This window comes from Phocoena sinus, chromosome 20, assembly GCF_008692025.1.
Source record: "Phocoena sinus isolate mPhoSin1 chromosome 20, mPhoSin1.pri, whole genome shotgun sequence".
Taxonomy (NCBI): Eukaryota; Metazoa; Chordata; class Mammalia; order Artiodactyla; family Phocoenidae; genus Phocoena; species Phocoena sinus.
In genome coordinates, this window is record NC_045782.1 from 43,293,998 (window position 1) to 43,320,577 (window position 26,580).

General features: G+C 56.4%; 1 protein-coding gene across 1 annotated transcript in view; it reads left to right on the forward strand.

The window, feature by feature from the left end:
- MRC2 (mannose receptor C type 2) overlaps nucleotides 1–20,008 on the forward strand; it is a 56,909-nt gene extending 36,901 nt beyond the window's left edge. Inside the window, 27 exon segments of the mRNA XM_032616298.1 lie at nucleotides 358–504; nucleotides 3,212–3,400; nucleotides 3,524–3,678; nucleotides 4,763–4,870; nucleotides 6,578–6,693; nucleotides 7,559–7,707; nucleotides 8,332–8,369; nucleotides 8,372–8,551; nucleotides 9,253–9,395; nucleotides 10,493–10,550; nucleotides 10,552–10,596; nucleotides 10,862–11,000; nucleotides 11,112–11,147; nucleotides 11,407–11,567; nucleotides 11,655–11,722; nucleotides 12,432–12,533; nucleotides 12,823–12,964; nucleotides 15,265–15,379; nucleotides 15,498–15,661; nucleotides 15,830–15,938; nucleotides 16,469–16,707; nucleotides 16,831–16,999; nucleotides 17,094–17,243; nucleotides 17,562–17,681; nucleotides 17,871–18,050; nucleotides 18,521–18,547; nucleotides 18,656–20,008. Of these exon segments, the coding sequence (XP_032472189.1) occupies nucleotides 358–504; nucleotides 3,212–3,400; nucleotides 3,524–3,678; nucleotides 4,763–4,870; nucleotides 6,578–6,693; nucleotides 7,559–7,707; nucleotides 8,332–8,369; nucleotides 8,372–8,551; nucleotides 9,253–9,395; nucleotides 10,493–10,550; nucleotides 10,552–10,596; nucleotides 10,862–11,000; nucleotides 11,112–11,147; nucleotides 11,407–11,567; nucleotides 11,655–11,722; nucleotides 12,432–12,533; nucleotides 12,823–12,964; nucleotides 15,265–15,379; nucleotides 15,498–15,661; nucleotides 15,830–15,938; nucleotides 16,469–16,707; nucleotides 16,831–16,999; nucleotides 17,094–17,243; nucleotides 17,562–17,681; nucleotides 17,871–18,050; nucleotides 18,521–18,547; nucleotides 18,656–18,876 (3,470 nt within the window). The 3' untranslated portion in view covers nucleotides 18,877–20,008.
- Nucleotides 20,009–26,580: the final 6,572 nt, after the last annotated feature.

A 26,580-nucleotide genomic window follows, 5' to 3' on the forward strand; every position in this document is an offset into this window, starting at 1 on the left:
CGTGTGTTGTCTGAATTAGGAACCGATGCCCCTTCCTCGGGACACAGGGCCTGGGAGGGGGACTGGATCTTATTCTCCATGCACCCCTTCAGCCGCGGGCACCGGGGCACCGAGCGCACCAGCAGCCTGGCCAGGGTGGGCGGGCAGGCGGGCGGGCGGGCGGGGCTGGAACGGGTTGCTGCGCAGAGGCACCAGGACCACGTGGGCCCAGGTGAGGCAGCAGGAGGGCCGAAGCGGGGCGCTGGGCATCTGAGCGGACTCAGGTCTCCCGAGGGAGCACGAGGTTCGGGGTAGGGCTCCCGGGCCAGGGGGTGAGTTTCTCTCGCCTGGGGCGCTGGCGCCCTGCCCTCCCCACAGATCAGCCGGACAACCCGAGCGAGGAGAATTGCGGAGTGATCCGCACGGAGTCGTCGGGCGGCTGGCAGAACCGCGACTGCAGCATCGCGCTGCCCTACGTCTGCAAGAAGAAGCCTAATGCCACGGCCGCCGAGCCCCCGCCTCCCGGTGAGCCTGACAGCCGAGGGGCGTGGGTGGGGCTCGTCAGGGCCGCAGCTGCCGGCGGCTCAGCCTCCCAGCACAGGGGGCTCTGATCCTCTCTATTCTTTAATGGTTCAGCTGAAGTCTGAACAAACTGAAATGTGCCATTAATTCGTTCCGGGAACGTTCATTGAGCACAGTGGTCAATGCCTCCGGACTCACCGTGTCCTCATGGTGGTCACAGCCTGCTGGAGGTGACAGACATCTCAACATTCAATTGGAATATCCTGAGTTATGTGCTATTAGAAAACACATGTATAATAAATATCAGAGAGGCCTAGAGAAGAAATTGATTAAGCTCCAGAGACTTAAGGAAGGTTTCCTGGAAGTGACATTGGATTTGGGCCTTTCAAGTTGAGCGTAAGTTTAAAAAGGCATAAAGAGGTGTGAGGGAAGGGCATTCCTGGCAGAGGGGACTGCAGGTGCAAAGGCACGGAGGCCTGGAAGTTCACAGCAGCTTTAAGGACGGGGAGTATTGCTCCCTAACTAAGGGTTAGCGTATAGGCGCGAACTACTTAAAGTGTGGTCCGCCATCCAGCACAGCGGCACTTCCCGGGTGGTGGTGTAAATGTAGAATCTCAGGCGCACCCCCCCCACCAATTAATTGAATTAGAACCTGCATTTCCCAGGATCCTTAGGCGATTCATGTGCAGGTACAGTTTGAAAAGTACTGGATTAGAGGGCATGGGGACAAGACGGTTCTGAAAGGCAGGTTGCAGCCAGTTCCTGAAGGATCTTGGCTTCTGGGTGAAATCTGGGTGGGGCCGGGTAGGCTGTGGGAGCCTTTGCAGACTTTTAAGGCAGGGAGTGTCTGGTTCACGTTTGTGATTCACCGAGATAGCTCTAGAGGCCGGCACTGCTTTGGGGTGTGGCCTTGGGTGGGCAGCTTAGTCTCAGAGGTGCAAATTGAGGATAAACTCGACCCCATTGCAGGGTTGCTTTAAGGCTGGAGACCTGGCCTGGCTTAAAGGAGCGTCTCCTTAGGTTGGAGGGGCTACTGCAGGAGTCCAGTAGACATGGGGTGAAGACGGGATTTGTACACGGAAAATACAGCAAAACCAGAAAATAATCCACAAAACAGAATGTAAGAGCTTACAGAGCAAAACTTCTGCTTCTGACCATTGAAGTGTTGCCAAAGGTTGATTCAGGGTCACTGGCCATCACTGTCCCTCCTCACCCCCTCGGGGGTCAGGAGCAAAGGTTTCAAACATTGGCACCCACATCTAGGGTACCTCACCTCCAGCTCAGGGGGAGCCTGGGGCAGGCACCAGTTCCAGGGCTTCCCTTTCTGAAAGGAGGGCCACTGGGCCGGTGTGGGCAGGCCTCTCTGTGGCCCCCATCGGGACTGGCCCCTCACCAAGTCCTCCGTCCCCTGGATCTGCCCAGAGTGGCTGCTGTGGGGAGTTCTCCTCTGGGGCCTCACGGACCTGCAGGTGTGTCTCTAGCCGTGGAGTTTCTCTTTCATCCTGGCTCACGTCCTGAAGGTGTGTCTCCAGCCGTGGAGTTCCTCTTTCATCCCGGCTCACGTCTCTCTGCACGAGGCGTATTTTCTAAGCAGTGTCTTGGGTGCTTCTGCCTCCTGGGACTAGTCACTCGAAGCGTGTCATTTTAGAGGCAGGCGCCATCGTGCCCCCAAAGCGTCCTCATTTCCTAAACTCCCTTCTTCCTACAGCCCTTGGGTCTGCACACCCACTAAACTCTTCTGTCCAAGGAGGCAGCCTTGGGTCTTAGCTCAGTGGCTGACAAGAGATGATCGATAGGTCTTGAGCCAAGGAGGGAGGCTGCTCAGGCTCTCGGCCCTTCCCCAGTCTGCCAGGTCTCCAAGAGACAGTATGGTTGGACCCTGGAGCATCTCCCAGGATGGAGTGGATCCCAGTGGGGCGATGCTTCAAGTGGGTACATGCTTTCTTGCCCAGCCAGCAGAATCCTGTCCAAGCCTGATGTTGTGGGTGGTTTGGTAAAGTCTTGTTTTCTCTTGCCAAGACCCAAGTGAGAGCTTGTTTGCATCAGGTGCCTGCGGACCCTGATCCCTAGAGGGTGATCTTGCAATGCATGGAAATGGGAGTGAGGAAGGGCCTAAGACCGGTTGGTTTCTCAGCCCTAGGGTTCAGGGAGAGGAGCTGGGGGTGGCGGGTGGGGGGGGGAGGATTAAGAGTAAAAATCCCAGCCAGGGGATGCCTGTCAGGCAGTGGTGAGTTCACGAGCTGCTGACCTGGGAGGCCCCATTTCCCCACCCCCTTCATCCCGGACTGATGGAGCCACACTCCATAGATGTTCTTTGAGACAATGACGGCTGTGTCATTTATTAAGTGAGGTGGACACGAGCTAAGTTGTAATCTTACAGCAGGAAACCCCATTTACAGAGGAGGAAACTGAGGCTCCTGGGGCTGGTCTGTCCTGAATCCCCATCTATCTCTCCATGAGAGCCCCAGCTTGGGGGGGCCGTCCTGTCTTGGGTGGAATCTGCCACCACCTCCTGAGGCTTTAGCCACCCTGGGAGTTTTGTCTTTTCAGCATCATTCGGTATTCAGACCTGTCCTAGTGGGAAGGGCGGATCTGTGACAGGTTTGGGGAGGAGGTGACTTCCAGGCCCCTGCCTGTGTTGACACCCAGTGGGTCGGTTCCCGGGCTGGGCAGCTCGGTCCCTGAGCAGCGGCCTCTCTGGTGTCCGCAGACGTGTGGGCCAACGTGAAGGTGGAGTGCGAGCCCAGCTGGCAGCCCTTCCAGGGCCACTGCTACCGCCTGCAGGCTGAGAAGCGCAGCTGGCAGGAGTCCAAGAAGATGTGTCTGCGGGGCGGGGGCGACCTGCTCAGCATCCACAGCGTGGCCGAACTGGAGTTCATCACCAAGCAGATCAAGCAGGGTGAGGGGCTGCTTCCCCCACGCCCATCCCATCCGCCCGGGGGCCCAGGGACTGTCCCTCCCTGCCGGTGACTGAGGCTGACCTCCCGATGTCCCCTCTCCCCTCTCCCCGGCTGCACCCCAGAGGTGGAGGAGCTGTGGATCGGTCTCAACGATCTGAAACTGCAGATGAATTTTGAGTGGTCCGACGGGAGCCTCGTGAGCTTCACCCACTGGCATCCTTTTGAGCCCAACAACTTCCGGGACAGCCTGGAGGACTGTGTCACCATCTGGGGGCCGGTGAGAACCCCCTCTCCCTGTCACGGGGCCCCCAGCCTATCCTCAGTTTCCTCATGTGTCAGGGGAACTCTAATGGTGCCAACCTCAGAGGGTCACTGGGAGGATTAAAGGAGTTAGTTCTTGTGAAGCCTTAGGACGGTGCCTGGTATGATCTTGGTCTCTTGCCAGCTGCACTTCCCCACCTGCAGGTGGCGTCAGAACTCACATTATGTGGACATGCTCCACAGGCAGGACTGCTCGGTGCCAGCCCTACCCAGCCCAGGGTCCTGCCCCCTCAAGAAATGATGGAGCTGTGACTGTTTGCCATGGCTTTGGCTCAGACAGTGTGGGTGGATGAAGGAATTGATCCAGGGCTTCAAGCAGAGATAAGTCTGGCCCTTAAAGAATGGACAAAGCTGTAGGGACAGACTACTTACTCCAGAGACAGGACATTCTGCCGTGAGATACAGCCAACAGTGCCAGCGACTGTGGAGATGTCTGGCTTAGAGGATGCTATTTAAAAATTTATGAACAATTATTTATTGAGCATCTGCTACGTGCCAGGCATTCTCCTGGGGGCTGGGACATATTAACACCTCTGCCCTCCAGATGCAGCTCAAGGCAGACAAAAACTGCTGGCTGGGTGCCCTGGACACAGGAGGGCTAAGGCAGTTAGGGGCCGAGGACTAGGGTCTGGGCACACGGCCCCTGCTCGCCCTGGATCTGCAGGTACTGGCTGGACGCCTTGCTGACCTGGGAATCTCATTTGTCTGTCCTGCTAACAGTCTCAGCCAGCTTGTCCTTCATGTTTATGAAATGAGCTGTAAGTAATTTAAGAGAGCACCTTTTTCCATTTAGACAGTGCTTGTCAAAGTTTCGAGGTATTTGCGCATCAACTCTGTGTGCTCTCATCAGCCCTGTGAGGCTTGTAGCACTAATCCTGCTCCCCCCATTTTCCAGCCTAGAGCACAGAGAGGTCAAGCTTCTTGCTCAGAATCACACAGCAAGTCAGAGGCATGGCCAGGTCTGGAAACCAGGTTCACTGAAGGGGTTTGGGAGATTTGGGGGACATAGATTGAGACTCCCGCTTACCCTGTGTCCCTAGGAAGGTCGCTGGAATGACAGTCCCTGTAACCAGTCCCTGCCATCCATCTGCAAGAAGGCAGGCCAGCTGAGCCAGGGGGCCGCTGAGGAGGACCATGGCTGCCGGAAGGTGAGGGTGCTTCTGGAGCTGCCCCGGGTGAGGCCAACCAGAGGGGCTCCCAGGGGCAGGAGGGCAGGTGGAAGCCCGCAGCCTCCCATGGCATCGTCCCTTCCTCGTCACGCCCCCTCCTCCGCTCTCCAAACTGCTCCGTTCCAGGAGTGATGTTGGATGAGGTGGGGTGGGAAGAAGCAGAGCTCCCCCGCCACCCCTAGCCCTGAGCCCCCCTCCATGGAAAGCCACGGAGAACCCGGAGGTGGCGGTGGGCGGGCCCCCCAGTCTGGTTCAGTCATCCCCTGAGTGGAGGCTGCTGGGGAGACCCTGGCCCTCTGTGCACCCCGGCCCCATCTTCCCACCTCACTTGCTGGCACAGCGTGTGCTTGTCTGTCTCCTCAGGAGGAATGGGGCCATCCTGTGTCTCCATCCCTGGGCTCTAGCCCCAGGGAGGGAAGGGATTAGGACTGAATGGGGGGAATGAATCAGTCGGGGGGGCAGAGGTATGAAAGAGGGTGAGGATGGGTGATGGATCTGTTTCCCTCCTCCAGCCGCCCGCCCGCCCCACCCCTCGCTGCCCCCAGAGGAGCAGGGGTGTGAGCAGTGTGGACACACATGGGGAGGCTGCTCTTCAAGGCCACTTGGTTGTGTTTTGGCCCCTGGCGGCTCCATCTGCAGAGGCCACGCTCACGTACACACATATACACGTAGACATGCACAATATACACATACACATAAACACACACAAACACACAATACACACAAATACATGCACATGTACACATATACACACATACACATGTACACACATGTACACATACACATATGCACATGTACACACACACACACACACACACGCGCGCCACTTTCTCCTCTGCGCTGGTTCCTGCCCTGGGGGCTGCCTCGCTGTCTCTCCCAAGCTCCAGCCCCCACCCCCAGGGATCCCACTTGAAGGCTTCCTGGAGGCAAAGGCCCTGGCAGGCACCTGGTGTCATCTTAGGAGGAACAGGGCTATGGCAGGGACAGACACAACCTCTGTGGTGTGGGTTCTGGTCTGGGCTCTGCCTGCACTGTCTGTACAAAATCAAGCCACGTAATTCTGAGCCTCAGGTCCTCACCTGCAAGGCAAGAGCAGAGAGGCCCTCAGGGTGGCCCAGGGGACAAGGGGTCTGTGGGGTGAAGCGAGCCAGCCGTGTAGGAGGGGCTTTGCTGCCCCTCGCCGAGGGTCTGTCCCCCCTGCTCGCGGGCCAGGCGCATCCTCTGTGTACTCCAGCTTTTCCAGGCCCCCGAGGATTGCCCAGCCCCCTCCACATCCTGGCAGCTCTCCCAGCTTTCCGGCTCTGGTTTCCCAGCCAACTGGCAGTTTTCCCACTGCGTCTCTTGGTTCAAACACCCAAGCGAGGAATCCGGTGGGCCACTCATCTTTCGTGGCCAGGCCACAGGCCGGGTGACTGGCTGTTTCCCAATCAGCCACCCGTGGGCCATGCTTATACCCTGGGCCTGGCAGTTGTGGGTAACGGTAGGGAGGGGAGTGTGGAGTGACAAGGTGCAGAACACAGCACAGGAAGAGCCGGCTCTGGTGTCAAACCAGTCCCTTCTGTTCTGTGCCCAAGCCTGCAGAAAATTCAGTGGTGCCACTGATGGCACCTGTACTCCAGGATTTATGGGTGAGAAAGGAGAGTCCTCCCCCCAGACACCCCTTTTCTGCCCACTCTCTTGAGCCAGGGTTGGACGTGGCACAGCCCATCCTGCTACTGGCTGGGAGAGGACCAGGTGACCTACAGTGAGGCCCGGCGCCTGTGCACCGACCACGGCTCTCAGCTGGTCACCATCACCAACAGGTACAGGAGAGGGACCAGCCCTCCCCTATGTCCTGGCCTAATGTGGTCCCTCCTCCAAACGGGGCAGCATCCTGCCATCAAGTGCAGAGGGACTCGAGTCCTTTGAGCTTCAACAGGCTCCAGGGCCTTTTTCTAATATTGTCACCAGAATGACTCCTGTTTATTAAGTGACCCCAGCATGGGACAGGTCCTGGGCAGGGGCAGGGGCAGGAACAGGCATAGGTGTGGGCTGGATGCCCCAAAGAGACCTTGGCTGTGTCTGATTATCTTTCTCCTCAGCAAGGCATGGAGGTGAAGACAGTAGAAGGGGACCTGGGTTGCTGTGTGTCAGCTGCAGGGTCCCCAGGGGTCCCCACTTCCCTGAGCAAGTTTCTTTTTTAAAGCATTTCTTAATTTTTTAAAATTAATTTATTTTATTTATTTTTGGCTGCATTGGGTCTTCATTGCTGTGCACGGGTTTTCTCTAGTTGCAGCGAGCAGGGGCTAATCTTTGTTGCGATGGGCGGGCTTCTCATTGCAGTGGCTTCTCTTGTTGCAGAGCACGGGCTCTAGGCGCGCGGGCTTCAGTAATTGTGGCACGCGGGCTTCCCTAGTTGTGGCTCGCGGGCTGTAGAACGCCGGCTCAGTAGTTGTAGCGCACGGGCTTAGTTGGCTCTGCGGCATGTGGGATCTTCCCTGACCAGGGCTCGAACCCTTGTCCCCTGCGTTAGCAGGCAGATTATTAACTATTGCGCCACCCAGGGAGCCCCCTGAGGAAGTTTCTGATTGGGTGCAGCACGCAGGCTCCTGGAGCAGGGCATCTGGCCTGTAGCCCAGGGAGTGGTGGGGGGCGAGCTCCCTGCCTCGACCAGCCTCTCTCCCGCAGGTTCGAGCAGGCCTTTGTCAGCAGCCTCATCTACAACTGGGATGGCGAGTATTTCTGGACGGCCCTGCAGGACCTCAACTTCACCGGCTCCTTCCGCTGGCTCAGCGGGGATGAGGTCATGTACACCCACTGGAACCGGGACCAGCCCGGTGAGCCCCTCCTCCACAGCGCCCGCTCAGCCCCCTTCTTGGACTTTCCTTGGTGAAGCCAGGAGGCCGCGGTGGACCAGCCCTGCCACGACCGAGACCCAGGGCTTCATAGGAAACAGATCATTCGTACAGTGTGGTGATGTGGTTATAGGAGGACAGGCTCTGGAGCCAAACTGCCCGGCTCAGATCCTGATTGTGCAGTTTATTAGCTGTGCATCTTTGAGCCTCAGTTTCCTCATCTGTCCAATGGGGATAATGGTACTTCCCTCACAGGGTTGACATGAGGCTTGAATGGGTTTAATACACATAAAGCCCTTAGAGTAGTGAGCATACACGTGCTCGCTATTACTGTTACCATTTTAAATTCATCGTCTTTTTTAACCTTTTCAAGAACCTGATGAGGCAGATGATGAAACAGGCTCAGAGAGGTTAAGCAAGTTGCCTAAGGTCTCACAGGAGCAAACATAGAAGGCCTCCCCACTGGGCCCCGACTCCACAGAGCATGTCCCTGCAGAGATGGCTAAGCTGATTCCCGGTGCGAGGGCCGTGGTGGTGCCCCTCGGGATGTGAGGGAGGACTGGTGAGTCCTCTTCAGCATGTGGGTCTCCCTTCTCCCTCCTCCAGGGTACAGCCGTGGGGGCTGTGTGGCCCTGGCCACGGGCAGGCGCCACTGGGGCTGTGGGAGGTGAAGAATTGCACGTCGTTCCGGGCTCGCTACATCTGCCGGCAGAGCCTGGGCACACCAGTGACGCCTGAGCTGCCTGGACCAGACCCCACACCCAGCCTCACCGGTGCCTGCCCCCAGGGCTGGGGCTCAGACCCCAAGCTCCGGCACTGCTATAAGGTAGGCAGCCTGCTGGCCTGGGGTCGGGGGAGAGAAACAAGAGCAAAGAGGCAGCACCCCTGGCAGGGTGGGTGGCCCCAGTGGGACCCAGCCATGATCCAGGCAGGCGGGCCCTGGAGAAACTTACAGACAACAGGCAGAGGTACTTTCTGTTGAAACCCTTTTGTCAGTGGCATCTGAGGCCTGGTGCATAGGAGGTGCTCAATAAATATTTGAGGAGTTGAAAAAACCACAGAGACCATCGGTTGCGGAGGTTCCCAAACGTTGGGGCCAGGCTGGCTGCTCTTTGGAGTTGCCTGGGGAGCCTGATTTAAACAAATCTTCCAGGCTGTCACTATGGAGATTGGGATTCAGTGGGTTGTAGTGGGGCTTGGGAATCTATGTTTTGAAACCCTGCTGGGTTTGGGAGCCACTGAGGTAGTCCAGGGTCTTTTAATTACAGGAAGAAGCTGAAGTCCAGGGAGGGGAAGGGACTTGCCCATAGCAAATTGTGGCTCTGCTGGGATAAGAGCCTGATTGCCCCGCTGGTTAGGGGGACCATCTCTGGGAGATGGCTGTGCAGTTCCCCTCCCCTGGGGCTCCCTCTCTGATGAGCAGGATTGTCCAGTGAGGCCCCAGCCCCCTTCCCCACTCATGTCCTGGGAAGGCAGGTGTCCCGTGGGGAGCTGGGCTGGGGAACAGCTTGGACTCTGCTCCTGCAGGTGTTCAGCGCGGAGCGGCTGCAGGACAAGAAGAGCTGGGTCCAGGCCCAGAGGGCCTGCCAGGAGCTGGGGGCCCAGCTGCTGAGCCTGGCCAGCTATGAGGAGGAACATTTTGTGGCCAATATGCTCAACAAGATCTTCGGGTACTGAGCCTGGGGCGGTGGTCCATATGCACACGAGTCGGGCTCTTGCTTTTGCTGGGCAGGGTTAAGGCGACCCCAGGGCGGTCGGTTCCAGGGCTTGGAATGACCTGTGCATCTGCTACTAATGCCAGGGCCCATCCTGACCCCCCCTCAAGTAACCCTGGTCTCCCTGGAGTCGGAGACCCTGGGTTGCTCACCAGAGCCAGCAACACCCCCTGAGACTCACAGACTTTTACACAAGTAACCGCCCTCACCATCCCTCCTTCTCCATGGCAAAACCTCCAAGCTGATCCAAGTGAGCGCCCCCTCCTGCAACCCTACACCATCCCATAATAGCCCACACTTTCTCAATAAACAGCTTTTTCTGAGAGAGGGGAATAGAAAGGCTACAAAAGTGAGCATCTGCCCGCGGGGTCCCTCCAGATCCCTGTCTCTGTCCTGTGGGTTCCTAGGACATACAGCCCTACAGTCCCTTAGCCTTGGGAAAAATCCAAATGGATCCAGGCTTCCTGACATCTTAATTCCAGGGATATCTCCTCCCAGCAAACAGCACAATTACATTATTTGACTAGTAATTATAATAGCTCGTGTCAGTTGCTTCTCACCATGTGCCAGGTACTGCACTAAACGTTTAATCCACGTTCAAGACTCTTCTCAATCCTACTGAGTAGACACTATCCCTTGCGGGCTGTTAGAGAGGTTGGGTTTTTTTACCCAAGGTCACAGAGCTGGTCCCTGGGTGACCCACGACCGGAATCCAGGTGTATCTGATTCCACGGCCCCAGGTCTATTCACCGTCCCCATCGCTGCCTAAAGTGAAAGCCTGCAATCTTGCTGGCAGGGCAAACCCCACCCAAAGGAAAGCAAGGGAAGGGAGCCAGGCCACCTGCCCGCAGCGAGCGTGGCGCCTGGCCCAGCTAGCCCAGTTCTCTCTGGGGAGAGCTTTTTAAGCGTGGCCCCAACAGTGTTTTGCCCGGTGAGTGTGAAGCCCAGTTCGAGAGGCCCCAGGTCCTCGGGACTGCCCAGGTCACAACTGCAAGGGGCCCCTATAACTCTCATCCCCATGTCTTCTGTCTTCACCCCCGGGTTGTGCTAAGTGAGTCAGAGCCCGAGATCCACGAGCAGCACTGGTTCTGGATCGGCCTGAACCGTCGAGGACCCCGGAGCGGGGCACAGCTGGCGCTGGAGCGATGGACTAGGGGTGAGGGGGCCTGGAGGAGGCGGGGCAGGTGGGCGGAGCCTGGGCGGGCGAGGTTGGATGTGGGCGTGGTCTTTTGGAGGTGCGTGAGGTTTAGTAGAGGCAGCGCCTCAGGCCAGAGCTGGCAGGTAAGGGAAAGGGGGTGGGGACCGTCTAGCCCAGGTTGGGGTTCCTAGCTTATGCCAGGTCTCTGGTTGGTCTGTTTTGGGGGGGTGGGTGCAGCCTGCGCCTGGTGCCTGAAACCCCTCTCCCCTTCCGACCTCATCAGTTCTCTTACCACAATTTCGACCGGAGCCGGCACGACGATGACGACATCCGGGGCTGTGCAGTGCTCGACCTGGCCTCCCTGCAGTGGGTAGCCATGCAGTGCGAGACGCAGTTGGACTGGATCTGCAAGATCCCTCGAGGTTGGGTGGGGCGGCGCTGGCGGACGGGCATGGGACGAAGGGCGGAGGGGGCGGGGGTCCAGGGGAGGGGCACCTTTCCCTGCAGCGTCTCTGTCCCTCTTGTCCCCATAGGCGCCGACGTGCGGGAGCCTGACGGCAGCCCGCAAGGTGAGGCACCCCGCTCCCCACGGCGGCCCGGAGGGGGTAAGGGGCGTCACCTCCTGGGCAGGGCCTGGCCCGGACAGAACGAAGGGGCTTAAGGGCTTGAGCCGAGGGAAAGGTGATGGGGGCACCCTACTGGCCCAGGTCGGATGGGCTCGCAGGCCCGCCTGCCTAGGCTGCCCTGGGCCCGCCTTGTCCTCCTTGGGCTGGGCGGGCAGGCAGCCCCAGCCTGGCCTCCATCCCCACGCCCCCTCCGTCCCCGCAGGCCGACGGGAATGGCTGCGTTTCCAGGAGGCGGAGTATAAGTTCTTTGAGCACCACTCCACGTGGGCGCAGGCGCAGCGCATATGCACGTGGTTCCTGGCCGAGCTGGTCTCCGTGCACAGCCAGGCGGAGCTGGACTTCCTGGGGCACAACCTGCAGAAGGTGGGCAGGCTAGCGAGCAGGGAGGGCAGGCCCGGGAGCCAGGGAAAGGGCCTGCCATCCCTCACCTGCCTGCCCGGCTTCCCCTAGTTTTCTCGGGGCCAAGAGCAGCACTGGTGGATCGGCCTGCATACTTCAGAGAGCGACGGGCGCTTCAGGTGGGAGCCCTGGCGGGGCAGCGGATGTGGATGGGCAGCGGGGCGCATGCGTGAATGGCAAGCCTCAACCCAGGCTGGAGGGAGGCAGGCGGCACAGAGACAGACAGATTTGGATTTGAATCCAGCGCTGCTCTGCACTGGCTGTGTGGCCTTGAGCAAGTGAGTTAACCTTTCTGGGCCTCGGTTTTCTCACCTGAGAATGAAACGAGGCCTGCCTGGTAGGATCATTGTGAGAATTAGAAATGAGGTATGTGAACCCTTAGCATGGCGTCCAGCACGTTATCGGGCACTAAGTAATGACAGCTCGTTATTAGGCTGGGGTCACTCATGAATGAGGTCCCCTCAGGACATGGGCAAGAACATACGATGGTCGGGAGGGGCCTCTTTGTATTCACGGCCCACCTACCATGTGTGAGGCATGGAAGGCCCAGGAGCACATGGGTGTCTGAGCGTAGCGCTGCCCTTGGACCCCTGCCCTGGGATCCTTAGACTTCTTTTCTAGTCAGAGAAACGGATGCCCAGGAAGGCTGGCCCTTACCTGGAGGCGCCAGGTCCTTGGGTTCTAGCTGCACTGAGCTCAGTAGCCCCACTCCTCAGCCTACGGCCACTGAGCCCCTGGTGTTGGGCTCTGGTCCCTGCCCCCTCATTGCTGCATACAGGGGAGCACGGTGCCCAGTGCTGGAGTCACCCCTGCTCGGTGCCATTGCAGATGGACAGATGGTTCCGTTATAAACTTCATCTCCTGGGCACCCGGCAAGCCTCGGCCCATAGGCAAGGACAAGAAGTGCGTGTACATGATGGGCCAGCCGAGGTGAGCACAGGGTGGGGCAGAAGCTGAGGGAGGGTGGGCGTTGGGGGCAGTGAGGTGAGCCTGCGCAGGGGCCCTAGGTCTCTTCTCATTCTCTCTGTTCCCACAACCCAAGAAGGGCTAGACCCAGAGAGGGGCGGGCCTGTCCCTGTGATCCAGCAGCCACAGAGGACTTGAGTTCAGAGCTGGACACAGGGACATGAGCCCCAGCCCCACCTCCTCTCAGGGCATGAGGCCAGGGTGCTGGCAGCCATGCCCTGCCCTTGGGGTGACTGCTCTTCTCTCTCTGCAGAGGAGGGGGGGACCAGAGGTGCATGACAGCCTTGCCCTACATCTGCAAGCGCAGCAACAGCACCAGAGAGCAGCAGCCCCCAGACCCACAACCCACAGGTGGCTGCCCCCCTGGCTGGAGCCAGTTCTCAACAAGGTAGGAGGTGGAGAGGGGGCACCCAAGGCGAAGACTGAGCCTCAGGAGTCCTCGCCCTTTGCAGCATCAAAGTCGTGGCCTCTTGCCTGTACCACACCCTGGCTTCTGCATGGCCCCAGTGCCACGGCCAGACTCCTTGGAAACTAAGTCAGCGTAGTACACCTTCTCATTCACCAGGTATGAGGTTGCCCATATAGTTTGGTGAGTTTCCTAGATCCCTGGTCGCCAAAACATCTGCTTGGTTCTTTTTTGTTTTTTGTTTTTTTTTTGGAGGCACAGTGCAGCCTGCGAGATCTTAGTTCCCCGACCAGGGATCAAACCCGTGCCCCTGACACTGGGAGCGCAGAGTCTTAACCATTGGACTCCAGGAAAGTCCCCAAACACCTTGATAATGATTCCTATTAAAATGTTGAACATACAAAGTACGTATGTGTGCGTTACACATGTGCGTGTAAGTAAATATATATTTACTTTACATATTAATGTGACTGACGTCATATGTAGTTAAATATACACAAGAACAAAACAATATAAACCATGAGCTAGAGATTTTTAAATAGTATTTTCAAGTTTTTCAAATTTTCCTTTTAGTGGTATGAAAAAATTTTTGCGCTCACTCAAAATTTATCATTATAATGTTACTATTTAAAATAAGTTTGATAAGAGCAAAGCGATTGCATATACTTCATTATTTGCAAAAATCTTGGTTGACGCTTTGTGATTCAGACTTCACAGGTCTTATTTGAAGTTCAATTTTTTTTTTTTTTTTTTTCCGGCCATGTGGCATGTGGGATCTTAGTTTCCCGACAAGGGATCGAACCCACGTCCCCTGCATTGGAAACACAGAATCTTAACCACTGGACCGCCAGGGAAGTTCCCTGAAGTTCAAATTATTTTAACACATGGATTGAATGGTTGTTGTAGACGGAAAGATTACCTCACGAAGACAAATAGATCAAGATGAAGAAAGGTCATCCATCATTGGCTGGGCTTTCTAAGTCCTTCTCCCTATTTTCCAGTCCTTCTACAAATTAAACAAAGGTTTTTGTTTAAAAATTGGTCCGTTCTGCATTTAAACTAATCTGCCTTATAACTAATCAGAAGAGCGATTAAAAGAGTTAAAAAAATCCTTGGAAGATTTTTAAAAACATTTAGAAAATTCTCTTCCCAAGTGTTTTGAGTGTGCAGCTAGGAAAGTTTGAGACAATAAAGTGAATTAGTAATGATATGCATCTAAATGCGTTTTCAAAATGTTCCCTCTAGAGAGTGAGTTTCTTTCGGAAAGTGGTTACTTCCTGACCCTGGGGCTCATTCATCAACCTGATTAATGACCTTCATTGTTTTTACCTAGTGGCTGAAAGCGCTTACCCCAGACAGAGAAGGGCAACTATTTCCTTGTGGTTTGCGCTGGCATCATTAGTATAGCTTCCATCCATGCCTTCTTTGCAGGACATTGTAAGACCACTTAACCCCTATTGTGAGGATTAGATTAGTTATAACACTAGATAACATATCCATAAATCTTTGTCATACGTTGGCTTGCAGCCCTGCCCATAGTGTCCTGGAGCTCTCACTGTCTCAGAATATCCAAGCGAATATTACACCTTTCTACGTTAAAAAAAAAAAAAAAAAAAAAAAAAAAGAGTAAGACGTGTATTTTTAACATCTTGGGGAAAAAAACAAAAATGAAACTAAAACTCATCCATACTCTCCAGAGGTGACCACTATCAATATTTGTTACTTCCTGACTTTTTCCGTGTAATTGAGATTATACTAAATAACACAATTGTGTAGCCAGCTTTTCTTTCTCAGTATTATATTTTCAGCATTTCCCCATGTCATTAAATTTATCCAAAAGATTATTATGACTTCTTCCACCTAATTGAAAACAAAATATATTTCATATACGTAATTGGCCCTTTGCTTAATTTGTTGGCATCATTGTAAGGATACAGTAACTCTGTCAAAAACCTTTGGAGTATGCAAAGCTGAGAGCCAGACAGACCTTGTCCCCAGGCATGGCCCAGGCGGTGCCGTCACAAGTAGTAGAGCATTTGGTGGCCCGGAGAAATCTTCCCACTTAAAGATTCCCCAGAGTGTGGGCAAGTGTACGTGACTCCGCTGTGCCCGGCTGAGAGGGTGCCGGAGCCTTGGTCAAGGAGACCCAGATGTCCTGGTTCTCATGTTTTTCTCTCACAGCCCCCGAGCCTCCCCAGGGCCTGCGGCCGAGGGCACCGCAGTGGAGTTTCTGGGTGTGTGGGACAGGGGGGTGGAGCAGGATGCCATGCCTCCCCCTCCGCCCCACAGTGTTTCCGAATCCAGGGCCAGGACCCCCAGGACCGGGTGAAGTGGTCAGAGGCACAGTTCTCCTGTGAACAGCAAGAGGCCCAACTGGTCACCATTGCAAACCCCTTAGAGCAAGGTAGGGCCAGCCCATGGGAGGCCCCGTGATCCTCTGACACCATCCCCCCAGAGGGCTAGAGCAGAGCGAGGAGGGGGCTGCCCTGTCGCTCATCACTCTCTCTTCTGGGGGACTGTAGCATTCGTCACAGCCAGCCTGCCCAATGTGACCTTTGACCTTTGGATTGGCCTCCATGCCTCGCAGAGGGACTTCCAGTGGGTAGAGCAGGAGCCTCTGCGGTACACCAACTGGGCCCCCGGGGAGCCCTCTGGCCCTAGCCCTGCCCCCAGCGGCAACATACCGGTGAGGAAGCCCCTCCCCACTCTCTCCTTCGCCCTCCACCCCCACCCTGCCCTGCAGCGCTTACCTGGGGACCCCCTTCCAGCCTCTTTGCTCACAGTACAGCTTTCTGGGGGCAGTGGCACAAGCGGGCGGCTGCCGGGGCTTCCCTGAGCAGCTTCTTCCCCCCAGACCAGCTGTGCGGTGGTCCTGCACAGCCCCTCAGCTCACTTCACCGGCCGCTGGGATGATCGGAACTGCGCCGAGGAGACACACGGCTTCATCTGCCAGAAGGGCACGGGTACGTGTCACCGGGGAACCCGGAAACCCCAGCCCGGGACTGGATTCCGCGGGCCATGCCCCGAGGAATGAGACATGGTCCTTGACCTCAGAGGCCCCTGGGCCACCCCCAGAGTCTAGTCTGCTTGGGAAGCAGATGGGCAGAAAGGCCAGGCGCCAATCAGAGGGAAAGGCAGTGGGCACCAAGGGGACTCAGGAGGAAGGTTTGGGGTTCGGAGGGCTGACCAGGGAGAGCTAGACACTGGGCACGCCTGGTGGCGGGGGCCCTGAGGTTCTGTGTCTGAGGCTCCTGCAGCTCCGTGCAGGGGTCCCTCTGCCCTGGATTCATGGTCGAGCTCTAGGTTGCTCATCCCTTTATCAGCAAGAACGTATTGTTACTAATAACAGCAAGGACCGACACTGAGCCAGGCACTGTGCCCAGAGGAGAGTTGGTCTCTGCCTGATGTCCGGCGCTCCCCCCTCCCGGCCTCATGCCTGGGGATGGGGTGATGGGGGCAGAGCCCGGCCTGAGCCCTGCCCCCTTCCCTGTAGACCCCTCCCTGAGCCCATGCCCAGCAGCATCGCTCCCTGCCCCGGGCACTGAGCTCTCCTACCTCAACGGCACCTTCCGGCTGCTGCAGAAGCCGCTGCGCTGGCACGATGCCCTCCTGCTGTGTGAGAGCCGCAACGCCAGCCTGGCGCACGTGCCTGACCCCTACACCCAGGCCTTCCTCACGCAGGCTGCCCGAGGGCTGCGCACGCCACTCTGGATCGGGCTGGCCAGTGAGGAGGTGGGCACCGGGCTGGGCCCACTCCCCTGATTTCCCTCCCTGCCTCCCCCTAACCCTGTGCCTTACCTGCTCCCTGACCCGGCTGGTTCCCTTCCTCCCACCCTGATGGCTGTCTGTGCCCAGGGCTCCCGGCGGTACTCCTGGGTGTCGGAGGAGCCGCTGAGCTATGTGAGCTGGCAGGACTGGGAGCCCCAGTACCCGGGGGGCTGCGCCTACGTGGATATGGATGGGGCCTGGCGCACCACCAGCTGTGACACCAAGTTGCAGGGGGCTGTGTGTGGAGTTAACGGAGGTGAGTGCCCACCCGCTGGGGCCGAGGGGTGGGCTGGGGGTAGGCTGACCCTGGGAGGACCCTGGGCCACTTTCTCAATCCTGCACCCCTATAGGGCCCCCTCCTCCCCAAAGAATAAGCTACCACGGCAGCTGTCCCCAGGGGCTGGCGGACTCGGCGTGGATTCCCTTCCGGGAGCACTGCTACTCCTTCCACATGGAGCTGCTGCTGGGCCACAAGGAGGCGCTGCAGCGCTGTCAGAGAGGTGGGCCGGGTGGGTGAGAGCCCATATGTGGGCATTCCAGGTGGCAGCCCCTCTCGTGGACACTCAAAGCCCCTGTGAATGCAGTCCCCGTGCTGCGGTCTACCTGTCGGCAGCCCTCACACATAAGTGCCCCTCACGTTGCAATACGCACAGACCACCCGTGACATAACGTGTGTGACTATAACCCCCTTCCCTCCAAGCACGACTCCACGCCATCGTCTCCTCTGGCTGCCAGGGAAGAGGGCGGGGGCCTCTCTGGGGGGCTCTGCTACCCCGGGGAGACCCGTCTGCCCTGACGTGAGCCTCCTTTGTGTCCAGAGGGTGGGGTGGTCCTGTCCATCCTGGATGAGATGGAGAACGTGTTTGTCTGGGAGCATCTGCAGAGCTCTGAGGGCCAGAGTCGGGGCGCCTGGCTGGGCATGAACTTCAACCCCAAAGGTGGGTCCCTGTGTGTAGGATCAGGATGGGGAGGCCTCGGGCGGCAGGGGCGATGCCCTCCAGCGGGGCTTGGTGGAGGTGAGGGCCTGAGGAAGGTGGGAGTTGATCCTAGAACAGGCCTGCTCTCTCCCACCTGCTCCAGTTTGTTACCCGCCCCTGCAATGCCCCCTCAGTGCCTTCTTCCCCCAGGAGGCACGCTGGTCTGGCAGGACAACACAGCTGTGAACTACTCCAACTGGGGGCCCCCGGGCCTGGGCCCCAGCATGCTGAGCCACAACAGCTGCTACTGGATCCAGAGCAGCAGTGGGCTCTGGCGCCCGGGCGCCTGCACCAACATCACCATGGGTGTGGTCTGCAAGCTCCCTCGAGGTGAGCGCCCGGCGGGCACACCCGCGGCTTCCTGCCACCCCCAGGCATCTGGTGCTGGCTGGGGGCCCGCCTGCTTCTCGTTCTGCAGACAATGCAGTGGCTGGGAGAGAATAGACAGACAGGCCTGGGGCCCCGCCGGGACCTTCCCCGGGGATTAATTAGTCTGTAGGACTGGGCCTTGCTGCACATTTCCAAACTAGACAGCAAACCCGTCATTTTGTAGTGGTTCAAGGCAGGGATGGGGTTCAAGCCCAGGCCAAACCATTTGCCAACTCTGTGACCTTGGGTAAGTCATTCAAACTCTGTGGCCTCAGTTTACACATATGTAAAATGGGGTAATAAGAGTACATATGAGGGGATTAAATGAGCAAATGAAGTGCCTGGGCCTGCAGAAAATGTTCTTACATGTTTGCTTATTATTATCATATTACCACTGCTGCTGTTATTAACTGGTTCCTCCTCTGCTGCAGCTGAGGAGAGCAGCTTCTCCCCGTCAGGTGAGTCACAGGCAGGACTGAGACTAGCCCTGTCCTCCTTCCCCCCTTGTTCCGGGCGGCGGGTGCCATAGCCAGGCTTCTGAGCGGGGGTTCTTCTTGCTGCAGCAGCCCTCCCGGGGAGCCCTGCGGCCCTGCTGGTGGTGCTGATGGCGGTGCTTCTGCTCCTGGCCCTGCTGACGGCGGCCCTGATCCTCTACCGGCGACGACAGGGCGTCGAGCGCGGGGCTTTCGAGGGCGCCCGCTACAGCCGCAGCTCCTCCGGCCCCGGGGAGGCCACTGAGAAGAACATCCTGGTGTCAGACATGGAGATGAACGAGCAGCAGGAGTAGAGCCAAGGGCGTGGGCGGGGCCGGGGCAGGAGGAGCTGGGTCCGCCGGGCCCTCCCCCAGCTACAGTCCAGTCGGCCCATGGAGGGGTGCCCTTGGGAGCTGCCGTGGGGAGCTGGGGCTGGCAGGGCCTGGGCTGGTGGGCTTCCTCCCTCCCACGAGCGCTGGGCTGAGACCTGGCTGAGTGCAGCGTGGCGTTTCCCTCTGGGGGGGGGGGGGCCTTAAGGTCTTGTCACCCAGGCCTGTGCCCCCATGGTAACCAGAGGCAGGACGGGAGCCCCTTTCTGCCTCTTCCTCCCCGGGCCCGCCTGCCCAGGTCTGTGCCCCAGGCCCCAGGACCTGCTTCTCGCTGCAGAGTCTGAGGAACCTGCCCTGAGCCCTCAGCCGGCCTCTTGCTTCTCTCCTTCCCTGGCAGCCTCAGCTCTGAGCCCCTCACGCCAGCTCCTTTCCCTCCCTGCCCCCCTTGTCACACAGCGCTCCCTTCTGAGCCAGGGCCCTGGGGTTTGGGGAGTCCTCTTGCTCTTGGTGGGGGTCGGCTGAGGGGGCCGAGCATTTGTCACTCCTGTGCCTGCTGGGGTGGCCGTGGGACATGGCAGGGGGGCCTGGGCCGGATGGAGAACGAGAGCATCACTGTGGCGTCAGCTGGGCTTGGGCTGGAGACAGGACAGGGGAGAGACACCCTGACCTCCTGGGGGTGACCAGGCTGGGCTGGGTGTCATCTCCTGCCGGCCGGGGGAGGGCTGTGTCCCTAAAGAGTCCCCTGTGGGGACCAAAATAAGTTCCCTAACGTTTCCAGCTCCTGGCTCTAGTTTGGAGAGAGGTGGTGTTTGGCCAGGGTCCTAGGGGCTTCAGAAGCGAGAGCCCAGGGACGCCCTCTAGTGGGGCCCAGAAGAAGAGCGCCTGAGTCCCCCGAGTGGCCCCATGCGGGTGGAGCCGAGCCACCCAGCACCTTTCCAAGAGGCCGAAATCCCAGCAGGAGTCACCAGTCCTGGTGCCGCGACCCAGGACAATGTGAACATGGACTCGAAGACATGGTCCTTTTTTGTAGTTCTTAATTTTTTTAATGTGCCATTATTGTTTTAAAAAAGAGAAAAAAGAAAAGCAAACAAATAAAACACCTTTAAGAGGCTTGAGAGAGAAGGGTTCCTGCTCTGCCCTGCTGTGAGCCTTGTCCTTCATATCTTTTCAAGATAAATGTCTTTTGGGGGGCTTGCATCCATTTTGCCTCTACCTCGGGACCACACCCTTCTCTCTGTTCCTGGGGATATGTGTGAGGGTTGAGGGCTCTGGAGCTGCTGGACAACAGTGTGAGCTTGTGCAACGTCTCACCTTTCAATGTGTAAGACGGGAGAACAGGACGCATCTCCTAGGGTTCCTTTAAGGATGTTTGAGGATTAAATGAGATCACCTGTGCAAAGCAGTCGGCGCCTGCGAGCTCGTGCAGTAATTGCCCCGTAAACGTCAGCTGTTACTGCTGTTTCTGGGCTGCAGCTCCCAGGGGAGGGTGTGAGGTGCCCAGGTCAGTCAGGGGTGGGGGACGCATACCACCATCCTTCCAAGGCAGTCAGACCTGCATTTGAGCTTCGAGAAAGCGAGTGCACCTTCGTGCACCTTCGTCCCTGGGGAGCATGGGCTCTGGAACCGGCAGGAGGCGGGGCAGTGGATCACAGGACCTCCCCCCGCCCACCTTCACTCATCTACCCAATGATTTAGGGTGTTTGAGCTGGAGACAGCCATGAACAGAGAGAAGGCCCTGCCAGCCCAGGTTGGTCAACCATGCCAGGTCACGCTAGGTGCCGTGAGGAGGCTTAACACAGGCCGAGGGGGATGCGTGAGGGCCAGTTTGGACGGGGTGGATGGGGAGGATCTCACCAGCCGCAGTGAGACTGGCACCTGAGGAGGTGAGGGATGGTGGGGGAGGGGGCAGGGGAGCTGGGGGGCCTGATTGCCCGAGGCCTTGAGGGCAGTGGTAGAGAGTGTGGATGTTAAGCAGAGCAGGAAGTCAGTGGGAACAGCTAGTCTGACCTTTTCAGATGGTGCTTTGGATCCGGACTGCGACAAATGGTAAGATTCTGTGCGCATGCGTGCATGTGCGTTTTTGCCTTGTTCGTGAATTTTTTTGAAGTTTATAATTTTCTGAATAGGTAATACTGTCACATTGTTCAAAGCCTAAACCCAAATGATAAAAAGATACACATTGAGAAGTCCAAAGCTTTTGGCCTGGACAGTAGGGTAAACGGGGTGCCATTTACTGAGTCGGGGAGCCCTGAGAGAGGGTTTGTGAACTCCTGAGTTTTCTGAGGCCAAGGCTGAGGCCAAACCCGAGGCCCTCCTCCATCCAGCTCTTCTGTCTCTATAGCAGCAGCAGGAAACATGGAGGGGCCTGGTCAGCTTCAGGGAGGGAGCCCCAATCCTGTGGCGGGTCCTTAATGATTTTTTTTTAAATTTATTTTTGGGGGCTGTTGGGTTTTCGCTGCTGCGCGGGCTTTCTCTAGTTATGGCAAGCGAGGTCTACCCTTCGTTGCAATGCGCGGGCTTCTCATTGCGGTGGCTTCTCATTGCGGAGCACGGGCTCGAGGTGCACGGGCTTCCATAGTTGCAGCACGCGGGCTCAGTAGTTGTGGCTCGCGGGCTCTAGAGCGCAGGCTCAGTAGTTGTGGCGCACGGGCTTCGTTGCTCCGTGGCGTGTGGGATCTTCCCGGACCAGGGCTCAAACCCATGTCCCCTGAATTGGCAGGTGGATTCTCAACCACTCCGCCACCAGGGAAGCCCCAGTGATTTTTTTTTTTTAATGTGGACCATTTTTAAAGTCTTTATTGAATTTGTTACAATATTGCTTCTGTTTTATGTTTTGGTTTTTTGGCCACAAGGCATGTGGGATCCTAGCTCCCCCACCAGGGATTGAACCTGCACCCCCTGCATTGGAAGGTGAAGTCCTAACCACTGGACCACCAGGGAAGTCCCTGGGTCCTGAATGATTAATCCACTTCACCCTGAAGTGATTAGTTCTCCAAACTGGGGAACAGCTCCCTTTGTGAGTTAAGTGCCCTGCCATTAGCCACAGCTCAAAGGTCGCCTGACCAGGCTGCAGGGAGCCACGTTGGGCAGAAGCCCCCTGGGAAGCTGGCAGCTGACCCTTGCCCTGAGAGAGAAGAAAAGCCCAGGGGTGAAGGCAGGGGCATGGGCTCTGGGTGGGAGGAGCAGCTGAGAGAGTGAGAACCCAAATAGTGAGGGCAGTAGCTGGTGTGTGTCCAGAGGTTTAAATCACGCCAGAAATACCTGTCCCCACTCCTCTCTCCTTCCCTCAGGTGGCTTTAGTCCTCACCAGAGCCCTGAACCCCACCCAAAAGCATTTTAAACAGTTTCGCATGCACCTGGGGGCTCCCCGTAGACCTTGTTCTGCTTGCGGGCTCCTGCCTGCCCAGAGGAGGGCAGGGGGACTCTGGGCAGCTCTCTGTAGGACAGTAGGAGGGCTCTGGGCCCGGGGCCATCTGCCTCTGGCTCCAGGCCAGTGCTGGTTCTGGTACAGTCCGTGGCAGAAACTCCTTTCTTTTTGCTCATTTCGATGTAATAAGTGTTAAGCACCTCCTCTGCATTCCATCTTTGATGCCTTGAGACCCAGCCCCAGAGGCCTGGGCAAAGGGCACTGTATCCCAGGCACTGAGCCCAACCTGCACTTGCGGGGCTAAACCGGCTCAGCTCTGGCCACCTGGATGCCGTGACAGCTCGCTGAATCCATGAATGAATGGGCGAACGGGCGGCTCTCCAGAGAACGGTGTCAGGCATTCTCACAACCTCTCCTTGTCAAGCCAGAGATGGCTTCCTCCCAGGTGTCCTGGCAGAGCTGACCTGGCCCAGCGGGCAGTGCTGCAAGGCTGCGGGGTGAGGAGTCTGCCAGCCACATCACACGGCTCTCCAGGAACGGGGCTGGCCGGGCCCTGCCAAGCTGCCTCGAGCACTAGGGCTGGAATCTGTTGCAGGGACAAGGTAAAGAATTGCATCCAGAGGGAGAACCCCAAGAAAGGCAGGCAGGAAGGGGGAGGAAAGGGAAAGGAGATGGAGGGAACATGGAGGGGCCTCAAGCAAGACCAGCATGAGATGAAAGTGCCCAGATGTTCAGGCCTTTATCTCAGGGGTCACGGCTGCCAAGAGGCCCAGGGAAGGCTGACTTCAGACTTGACTCTCCCCCAGAATCGGCCTGCTGCAGCTGCGGATCTCAATCCTTGTCCAGAAAAGCAGGCGGGGTGCCAGCCCTGGAGAAAGGAAAGGGGCGAAGCAGCATGCAGGCGTTTCCCCCTTGAAGTGGATTCGTTGCTGCAGTCAGTGCAAAAAAATTAACTGGCTTCTGATATTGGCTGATGGCAGGACTGTAGTTTTAGCCATTTCAGGGAAATCCTGGTCAGCTCAGGTTTTCTAGTCCAGTTGGCTTTTTTTTCTTTCCTGCCCAGCACCTCTAAGTTCTGAGGTCTTGTGGGGTGTCTGGGGATCTGGCCCTCAGTCATTGCATAGCCCTATTAGCTTATGCAAGGAGGCCTGTCTGTATCTCTCTCTGGGACTTGTTCTAACTAATTCTTACCATGAATTAACTCATTTTATCCTCTCAACACATCATCAGCTGGGTGCTACTGTCCCCCTTTACAGAAGAGAAAACAGAGGCACAGAGACGGGAAGGACCTGCCATGCCACTTCTCCTCCATCCTCCCTGCTCTATAAAAAGGTTGGGGGGGTGGGCAACTGGAGAGAACCCCTCTGTGATCCTATAGTCAGCCTCTGAGGCTCAAGAACTTTGTCTCAATCTGAGACATCTCTGCCGAGTTTCAGAAGCCTATTTTGAGTATAAGGGCTGAGTGGCCTCTTTACTTTTCTTCTTCTACGGCCTCCTTTCCCAAGGCAGTGGGGGAGGGACACCTGGGTACCCTGGACTGGGGTCAGACTTCCATAGCCTTGCATAGAATGGGGACTTCCCTGGCGGTCCAGTAGCTGAGACTCAGCGCTTCCACCGCAGGGGGCACGGGTTCGAGCTCTGGTTGGGGAATGACGTGCAGTGTGGTGCAGCCAAAAAAACGGAGAATTGTGTAGTATGCATAGAAATGAAGTGGGGGTTTGGTGTGTGTACTAGACATTTAAACTATTATGGATATTTTAAAGCTCACACTCACCTCCCCAGTGGGAGTCAACTCCCCCCAAGGCACTGCTGCAGCAGCGTGCTCTCCTCTCTCTCCTCCTGCCGGCTCTTCTTCATCTCGCCTGCTTGGGTTTGGCTTTTGGTGGCTCCCTGCTGCCTATGTGTGGACCCTCAGCTTCCTGACCCGGCCTGGGGGCTCCCCAGCTCCCCTGCCCAGCAGCCCCATTCTAGCTGGTTGCTCCCACCATGCCCTTCATCTGTGTGGGCTCCCTGTTTCCCTTCTCTCCGCCACCCCTCTGCTTGCCTGGGCCCCACCATCCTTCAAGGCCCTTTTCTGCACCCCTTGGCTCTGGGGACCACCTATTCCCCTGGCTTCCTGGGCTGGTCAGGGATGTTGTCCTCTCTTTCGGGCAGGCCAGGAGCATGGCCTTGGCCAGTAGACGGACTTCACCCTATAAACTTGGGGGCATCACTTAACTTCCCTGAGGTTAGTTTTCATGATGGTTTAATTTCTGTGTCAACTTGACTGGGCTAAATGATGCCCATATAGCTGGTAAATCATTATTTCTGGGTGGGTCTGTGAGGGTGTTTCTGGAGGAGATTAGCATTTGAATCAATAAACGGAGTAAAGAAGATCGCCCTCCCCAGTGAGGGTGAGCATCGAGGGCCTGAAAAGAACAAAAAGGGAGAGTAAGGGCACACTTTCTCTCTGTTGAGCTAGGCCATTCATCTTCTCCTGCCCTCAGCACTTCTGGTTCTCGGGCCTTGGGACTTGGACCAGGATTCATACTCCTGGCTGTCCTGGTTCTCAGGCCTAGTTTGAACTGGAACCACATCACTGGCTTCCCTGGGTCCTCAGCTTGAAGATGGCAGACTGTGGGACTTCTCAAACTCCATAATCATGTGAGCCAATCCCTCATAATAAATCTCTTTATATCTCTCTCTATATCCTATTAGCTCTGTTTCTCTGGAGAACCCTAATCTACGTTTCCTCCCACGTAACATGGGGTTACTAATATCTGCCTCATAGGCTTATTGTGTGGATTAAAGGTAAATATAAAATGCTTATCCCCAGGCTCAGCTCCTAGGAAGTGGCACATGTGGGCTCCTGTCACCTCAGCTTGACTTTTTCTGTATATGTCCTGCTGTCCCAGTAAGACTGAGCTCCAAGAAGATGGGCATGTGCATTTTTCCTGTGTTCTCACAACATAGCACATAGTTAATGGTTGGTAAAACTGCCTAAAGAGCTAAAGGCTTAGAAAGACCCTGTGTCCTATCCAGTGTGACTCAGCCTCTAATAGGTTCTGTCAATATTTAGCCAGTTATGGAGGGGGGAGATAGCCCTTTTCATCACTGTCTTTTAATAAATGAGACTTGGTCCTTAGGGCACCTCGGGCCATGAGAAGCCCCACCGGCAGATCTTTGGGCTGCCGTGATGTTGAATTGATGGTGCAGGTAGATGTCTGTTCTGTTGCATCTCTCCCCACCCAGACCTCACAGGAGGCCCTCCTGCTTGCGTGCGTAAATCCTTCATATAGTTTCCCAAAACCCAACGTTGACTGATGAACCTGTAACGGTCTCAGGGTAGCTGCCTCAAACCCTGCCACATCTTACTGGGGGTTTGGGCTGTCGGAATGTTTACCCGACTGCCTCACATTCCATCAAGCTCTCTATAAACCTTATTTTTAAAATATGCATTGTCCCTTCTTAGATGTTTCTCAGTATTGGCTCCTGGACAGATCTTTTATCTTCAGTCAACCTTAAAGTTCGGTTAAAAATAAAGACCCATTTTCTCATAGAACGATCAGGGCTTGGGGCTCCATTTGTAAACGGAGGAACCTGAGGCTTTAGGAATTTTGTGTACAGCATGGAGATATTTTCAACTTGAGTGGCTCTTCTAGGCTCTATTCACATTCAAAGATGCCCCTTTGTTTGGCGCATGGATCTTGGTGGAATCTACTTGTTTGCAGTCCCTGAGTCTCTGTCTAACTGTGGAACAGATCAGAGAAGTGGGACAAGATTTTGATGTAATTCAAGGCTAGCTTTCCTAAACCCTATTGGCATCATAATTTATTTGGGGGACCCCCTTGGCAGCAACATCTTCAATGGTCACTCCTGGTCTGAGAAGGGCGGGTCTTGAAGGTGGGACGGGAAGCCTGTCTTCCTCTTCCTTTCACCTTTTTCCCCCTCTCTCTCTCTTACCCTTTCTCAAATCTATTGAGGCATATTTTACAATTATACCACAGAGTTCGCCCGTGTTAAGCACACAGTTCAATGAGCGTTAGTAAATGCATCCGGTTGTGTGAACATAACCACAGACCAGCTTTTAGAACCCCTTCATCACCCCATAAAGTCCCCTCGAGCCCTTGCGCAGTCAATCTCCGCTCCTCTCCCCAACCCCCAGCAACCACTGCTCTGTCTCTATAGTTGTACCTTTTCTAGAAATTGCATTTCAGTAGAATCATACAGTATGCAGTCTTTCGTGTCTGGCTTCTTTCACTTAATGTTTTTGCAGGTATCAGCAGTTCATTCCCTCCATCTTTTTTTTTTTTTGACCTGTCTTTTTTCTCTCTTTCTCTCTT